The sequence below is a fragment of the Plasmodium gaboni genome, chromosome 10, assembly GCF_001602025.1.
Source record: "Plasmodium gaboni strain SY75 chromosome 10, whole genome shotgun sequence".
NCBI lineage: Eukaryota > Apicomplexa > Aconoidasida > Haemosporida > Plasmodiidae > Plasmodium > Plasmodium gaboni.
Window position 1 is genome coordinate 492373 of NC_031490.1, and position 8482 is coordinate 500854.

The 8482-nt window shown below is 22.9% G+C and overlaps 1 protein-coding gene across 1 annotated transcript; it reads right to left on the reverse strand.

Moving 5' to 3' along the window:
* Positions 1-346: 346 nt before the first annotated feature.
* Positions 347-7861, reverse strand: PGSY75_1014600 (transcriptional coactivator ADA2; the record flags this gene model as incomplete). Its single annotated transcript, XM_018785912.1, has 1 exon — positions 347-7861. One exon carries the CDS (start codon positions 7859-7861, stop codon positions 347-349), a length of 7515 nt encoding a protein of 2504 aa, XP_018641529.1.
* Positions 7862-8482: the final 621 nt, after the last annotated feature.

Below are 8482 nucleotides of genomic sequence, written 5' to 3' on the forward strand. Positions count from 1 at the left end.
TAATATGTTAATTGAAACTTTGGAAATGATATATATATATATAAAATATTCAAATTGAAAGATAATGAAAAATGTAAAAATATAAATAAACAAAGATTTACAAAATAAATAAATATATATATATATATATATATTCATATATGAATACATGTATAAACTAAAATATACATATAAAAAGACTCACAAATGTTAAGGAAACAATAACAATTATAAAAATTAATATATATAAAAATATTCACAATAGATAGTAAAAATAATAATTATTTATTTATTCATATTATTTCGTTGTTTTCTAAATATATATATATATATATTGGCTTCCTTTAAATGTATTGAATATTTATATTTATAATTTTAATGATTTTTTGGGGTTTAAGATTAAGCTTACTGATCCCTTTCTTTTTTTGGCCTTTTTCTTCAAATTTGCTTCAAAACTTTTCATTTTTTTATCATTTTCTTTTGTATCTACAGTGGAAGTTATATCAATAGTAGCCCTTTCTTTTGTCAATTTGGTACGTTTTCCTTTTTCATTTTTATTCAGAATAACAGCCGAAGTTGAAGAAACTGATTTTTTATTTTTTGATGCTTTATCATCTAAATCTATGTTCGAATCATCTTTTGTAAAACTATTATCATTATATACATCTGAATTATTATTAATTTTTGATTCATTTCTAGTTATACTATATTCACTAGATTTTCTCATTTTCGTAATTTTTTTTTTTACATTATTTTCCATAGGTTCAACATGAGCTTGATAATTATTTGTCTCAAGTTTTTCAGGTGTTTTTTTCTTTGACTTCCTATTATTTGAATCGATAATGTTTACACTAACAGTAGTTTCGTTTTCTATTTCATCAAAACTATCATTTGTTTTCTTTTTATTATTGCTATTATTTTTTTGGTTTGTTGTAACCCCCTTAATTTTTTCATAGGATTTTTTTCTTAAGGACTTTATACTTTTAATATCTTCTTCAATATCATTTGAAGTACATTCATTTTCATTTATTTTTAAACTACTCAATTCGTCACTTTTATCATCTGCAGATTCACTCTTTTTTTCTTTTTTCTTTTTTTTTCTTTTTTTATCATCATCAAGGTTTTCTTCTTGGACAGCATAGTCATCATCATCCTTTTCATTATCACAATCATTTTTCATATTATCCTTGTTATCATCATTATTATCATCATTGTCATTTTTAATATCTTTCATTGTCATATCTTTCTCTTCTTCAATATGGTCTATACTTTCAAAAGTTTCGGTTATACCGTTTGGTATTTCCTTATTTTCTTCTATATCATCAACTGTTATGTTGTCTTTTACTTCGTTTTCTAAAATATTCATATTTTCATTATTTTCACATTCTTTATCATATACATTATTAACAATACTATTCTTTCTTTTTATGGAACCTTTCTTCTTTTCATTAAATAAACTTTCATTACTTTTCATGTCAACTTCATTTTGTATTAAATTGCTATCCATACTTTTTACTGTTCCACAAATTTTTCCTTTTTTGTCTTTAACTTTCTTATCTTTTTCATCAACAAGAGGATTTAAAATATGTTCATTTAATTCTTTTTCGGTTAAATTTAATTCATCACATTTTTCTTCGCTTTCCTTCAACTGATCATTATTGTCTGATTCCAATTTATTATCCACAAAAAGTGATTCCATATTCTTATCATTTACACATTCTGTCAAAATTATGTCCTTTGCATCTTCCTTAATATCATTCATATCGTCTTTTGGTGGACTATTTAATTTATTATATCCTTTATTACTATTTTTATTAGTCAAATTAGAAGTTTTACTTTTATCTTCATTTTTTGATTTTCCTTTTTTTTCATTTTCATCATGTACTTCCCCTTGAAGTGCCATCAATGAGTAATTACCAATATTATTATCATCAATACTGTTATTATTATTATTATTATCGACATAGATATTATAATTATCAACATTGGCATTATTATTATTGTTATTATTGTTGTTATTATTATTATTATTATTATTATTATTATTGCTACTGTTTTTATCATTCTTTTCATCCTTACCATCGACGACTAATTTTTCTTTACCATCAATTTCCTTTGAATTTGTGTTGTCAAAATTATTTTTCGATTTTTTCCTTTTTCCGTCATTTTTTTTTAAGTAAGACGTGTTTAAGGTTCCACTGTTCAAAAATTCGTCTTTCTGATTTATATCAAAACTTAAAAAGAAATCATATAGCTGACCTACTTTATATCCTTTTAATTTCAATTCATTAATATCTTTCAGCATATTCAAATTACTATTGCTTACTTCCATTATTAATAATCTTTTTATTAATAAGAAGAATAATATAGGAAGTTTCATATTTTTACAAAATTCCACTTCCTTTTCATTTAACAAATCAAGAGCTACAAATGTATCTATATTCAATTTCTTATTCTCATCAGTTTCTTCTTCTTTATTTTTTATTTTATAGTCTTTTTTAGATGTTTTTAGTGATTTTCCTAATTTTTCAGTTGTAACAGTATTATTATTATTACTACTGCTTATATTATTCATAGTAATAATACCCGTAGTACTATTACTTTCTTGTTTTACCATTTCTTTAGCTCTTCTATTTTTTTCAATTTCATATTCTTGTACTTGTTCTATATTTTGAAGTCCTAATGCTTTCCACTCCTGTAATTTTGTTAATCTTTGACGTAGCTTTTGTTCTTCTAGTAATAGTTGTATAAAATATTCATGGTGTTGTGGTGAATGGAATCGTGATAATGGTTTGAGTGCAGCATATAATTCTTTTTCTTCTTTAGTTCTTTTCTTTTCTTTTTGCATTTGTGCTTTAGAATCTAATAAACCTCTTTCGATAACTGTTCTCTTTCTATAAATTCTTTCATCTAATTTGGAATTATATATTTCTAAAACTTGTAATTTCAATTCTTTCTGTTGAGGTAAATCAGATTCTTTAAACTCCATATCTGCTAATAACAATTCAGCATCATTATCATATTCAATATCAAAATCACCTCTTAATGGCCAGTATCCAATAATTTGTGTCCTATTATTCTTTTTGGATTTGGGCAATGTATAATCATCATTGTCATTAATATCCTTTTCTACGACATGCTCTATTTCATATGGATTCCCATCTGGTTTTATTAATAATCTTTTATTATCAGGTAAAGGTGCACAATTAGATTTTAAATAATAGTTGTAATAATGACTTTCACATTCCCTATCAGTTTTAGTAATATTTGCAACAGAATTAACTAAATCAGCAACTTGTTCCCAGTTACCAAAACCAAATTTACTTATTCCATCTAATAACAACAATTCTTCTTCAGCACTCCAATTTAATTTATATAATGGAAAATCATATTTAGGTATAGGTATATAATTATGATAATTGTAATGTTCACATTTATCTGATTTCATTTCTTTCCCTGTACTAAAGCAATTTACACACAAATCAAAATCTACACATTCAGCACATCTAATACGAATCGTATGCGTTATATCTTTATTACATATATCACAATGGTAATTACTATCAAAAATATCTTCTTCTGTTATAGCTTCCATTGATACATTACTCACTTCTACTATATTTCCTCCCTTTAAAGTATCATTCGTTCGTTGCCTTTCATTTACACCATCCATGATTTCCAAATTATGTTCACCCTGTAATATATTACTATCCTTAAACATTTCTCCTGGGTACATTACTTGCTGAGCATTAGGTTTAAAGGTGGAAATGCTTGAATGTTGTGCAGATATATTCTGAATTTGCTGTTGATGCTGCTGTAATTCAGATATATTTTGTTGTTGAAAATGTTGTTCCAAGTTTGGAGGTAAATGAGAAATATTATTTTGTGATTGCATTTGTAATATTCCTTGTTTCGATTGACGCGCTGACAATGGAGGTATATTTCCTTGTTGTATCTGTTGTTGCTGTAATTGTTGGTGTTGTATCTGTTGTTGTTGTAATTGTTGGTGTTGCATCTGTTGGTGTTGCATCTGTTGCTGTTGTATCTGTTGATGCTGTATCTGTTGCTGATGTAATTGTTGTTGTTGTATTTGTTGGTGTTGTAATTGTTGTTGTTGCTGTTGTTGATGATGTAACATATTATTTTGTTGTTTTTGTTGATGCATAAACAATTGTTGAGGTGTTAACTGACATTGTTGAAGCATGTACTGATGATGCATATACGGATTATTCATCCATTCATAGGGTACTTGTTGTTGTGGAACATGTTGTGGGGTAGTAGAAACCCTTTGTAAAAAAGGGGGTTGTTGTTGAAACATTTGTCCAGAATTATTATGATAAAATTGTTGAATATTTTGATGACTTATAGGAATTTGTCCTGTTCCTTGATTCGTTTGTCTACTAATAGAACCGGAAATACTTGCGGTATTTATACCTTTTTGATTTGGTGCAATGATTTGTTGTCCACCTTGTTGAAATAATTGTTGCATTTTTTGTTTATTTGGTGACGCTAAGTTTTGTATATTTCCTTGTTGGCTTGAAGATGCACCTAATGGATACATTGGCTGAGATTCATTTGGTTTGTTCCCACCTAAATTATGCATATTATTTTGATTCTGTTGCATCATATTATGTTGCATAATGGGATGATTAACATTCATTTGCTGAACTACTGATGGATTATTATTATTATTATTATTATTATTTACATTTTGCATATTTTGTTGAGAAGATATATTTGGCATGTGATTTGGTTGATTTGGATTATTATTATTATTATTATTTATTGAAGTCAATGGTTGAGGTGAACTACCTTTATATGGGAACTTCATTGAAACGGAATTAAATTGGTTAGGGTTATTTAACGATGGCATATTTGAACTAGAATGTCTTGGATTATTATTGTTATTATTATTACTACTGTTATTATTATTGATACTGGGAACATTATTATTTGTATCCATTACATGCCTTGGTAACTTTTGTGCAATTGAATAACTGCTTCTTTGATCTCCTGAATTCATTGATGAAAAAGGTGGCATTTTTAATATAGATGCATTAGATTGTTTGTGTGTCCCTGGTTGATTTGGAAATTTTTGTTGATTATTCGATTGCATCATATTATTATACCCATGCACATTTTGTTGTTGTACTAATTGTTGCATATGTACTTGCTGTTGATATTGGTATTGTTGATGCATTTGATTCTGCATAAAATTAGAAGGTAATCCTCCTACTTGTTTAGCATTGTTATTAATATCACCTTGATTAGTTGAAGAATTTAATTGACTAGTTTTATGCTTCATTTGTTGTGGTGTTTGTTTCATATCATGCATATTTTCTATTCCATCAAAATGCATATTTTGTGAACCTTGACCAGGTATATTTGCGCCACCCATATATGAGTTTGGGAAATTCATTACATGATTGATTGGAACAGTAGTCATTCGATTTACTCCTGAACCTCCACCTGATCCTGGCATATTCATATTATTTGTATTGTTCATATAATTCATATAATTTAAATTATAATTCATATCTCCATTTGATGATATAACACCTGCAGAATTCATAACTTTATTATTAATCATATTATTATTAGATGCATTTTTATTTATTCCTTCTAATTTATTGTCCATCATTTTTTTGTGAATAACATTACTATTATTATCATATACATTTTCATTACTAACTGAAATTTTATCACCATAATGATTCATCATAACATTGTTTACATTATCTAAATTATTCCCATATATATCATCCGTACTATTATTATTATTATTATTATCATTTTTATTTATCGAATTATTGTATTTACCACTATTATTTTTATTTTCTCCTTCATTATCATTATCATCATCATTACAGGTATTTTTTGGTTTATAATTATTTTCATCATTATTGTCATTACCATCATTGTCATTATTATTACCTCCCATATTATTTCCAAAGAAATTACTACCATTATTGTTATAGTTACCAATATTGTTATTACTATTATTTCTATAATTACTATTTGAACGATTATTATAGCCACCATCACCACCTTCCGTATTATTACTATTACAATATAATTTTGTATTCTTATGCCACTCTTTAATATCCAATTTATCTTTTTTAATTAAATCCTTTCCATTTTTATCAATTATATATAAAATTATTTTATTTAATAACACAATATTATTATTTTTAAAAAAAAACATATTTTTCTTATTATTACCTGAATTATTATAACCTCTCTTTATATATCTTTTATAATATACAATAAAATTGTTTATTTTCTTATTATTTTTATATAAATAATATGTTCCACTTAATTTGTCATTTCTCTTTTTATTTAATATATTATCACTTATAATTTTTATCTTTCTATATTTGTTATTTATTTTTTTACATTTACAATATAATTGTAAATAATTAAAATAATTAGTCCATTTATTATTATTATTATTATTACTATAAGTGTTATGTTTAAATTTTTTAGATTTTTGTATTTTATAATACTTATTACACCCTTTTACAATAAAATAATAAAAAGGCTTAAAAATTACACCATGTATATAATTTTGAAAACAATAATTTCTATTGTGTACTGATTTTTTATTAATATTAAATTTTAAATAATCACATGTACTTGTTGTCATTTTTTTCTCAATACTATTATCATTATATAATTCTTTATTAATATCATTAGAAATTTTGTTTCTTCCATTGTGTGGTACAAAATTTATCAATTTATCATTACGTATAGAAACAATATAATTATTACACAATAATATGAATACATAAAATTTTTCAAAATTATATGAATTATTCTTAAGAATATTATAAAAATTGTTATATATATCTTCCTTTCTTTTATCATCGCTATTCTTGATATATAAATAAAAGAAAATTATCACAAAATTTAAGAATATATCATATATGTTATTCTTTACTTTATTATATTTGTTTATGTTAGATATTGGTTTATTATTATTATTTTTATAAATTAAATCGATATTAATATATTGTTTATCCTTTATTTTTACAACTATGTCATCTGAAAATTCATATTTCATTTCGTATTCTTTCATTTTATTTATATAACCAGTAACATAATCTTTTATACTATAGCTGTTAATATTTTTCGAATATAATTGAAATTTATTATTACAACATTTTAATGATATATCAATAAGATTTTTTTTCAAAACATTATAATAATCATTAATGCTTTTATATATAACAACATAAGAAGACTTATCAATAAAAAAAATAGCTTTTCTTTTTATTTCTTCTAATAACATTATGGTATTCAAATTTTTATTATTTAATATAGTTTCTTTATTTTCATTGGATATTACATTACATAAAGATTTATTTATTTTTTCATTTTTATTTTCAATTATATCATTTCCGTGTATTCTTATATAATCATTACTAATGGTATTTTTTTGCTTATTTTTAAAAAAATTCCTTCGTATACTTTCATTACTATTAAATTGTATAACGTATAATTTACTTTTAAAATTATTATGATGTACATCTTTTATTAAATTATTATCATATATTATATTGTTATTATTATTTACTAATTTAGGACAGTATATATCTTTTATCTGATTCTCTCGTACATCTGTGTTATCATATGACCTTATAAAAATATTATTATTTTTATTGTTATCATATTTTATAAGTTCATAATTATATAATATGTATTTTATATATTTTATTACTTCTTCAATTATTAGAGCTCTAATAATTATAGCCTTAAACACCTCTTGCTCTAATATCTCTAACTGTTCTTTTTCATACACTACATAGGCACTACTTAAATCACAATGTCTTTCGTGCATTAAAATACTTGGATAAAATTCCTCATATTTATTTATATTCATTATATAATTATAAAAAAAAATTGATACATATATAATAATATAAATATAAATTAATATATATATATATAATAAATGAAAATTTTTTATCCTATATGAAAATTTATTTTTTTTTTTTTTTTTTAAACATGTACTTTTATTCGCTTACATACATATATTATATATTATTCTTTTCCTTTTTATATATGTTTTTAAGAATATAATATTTTTTCAACAAAAGTAAACAAAATATAAAATTCTTACAATGGATAATTGTCTATAAAAATAATATAACAATTATTTTAAATATATATATATATATATATATTATATGTATATATAATACGTATTTAACATTATTATTATTTTTTAAATTATTATATATATATATAAGATAAAATTTATTTTTTTATTAAATATAATAAATATCCTTTCATTATTATTATAATATTTTGTATTATACTAAATAATCATGATCAAATAATTTTCCTCTAAAAATATTACATATATATAATATATATATATAATATATATACTATTATATATATATTACATTAATATATATATATATATAATATTGATATATTATATTTTTTCTTTATTTTTTCATAAATTTTTTTTTTTCTTTTTTTTACATTTATTTAA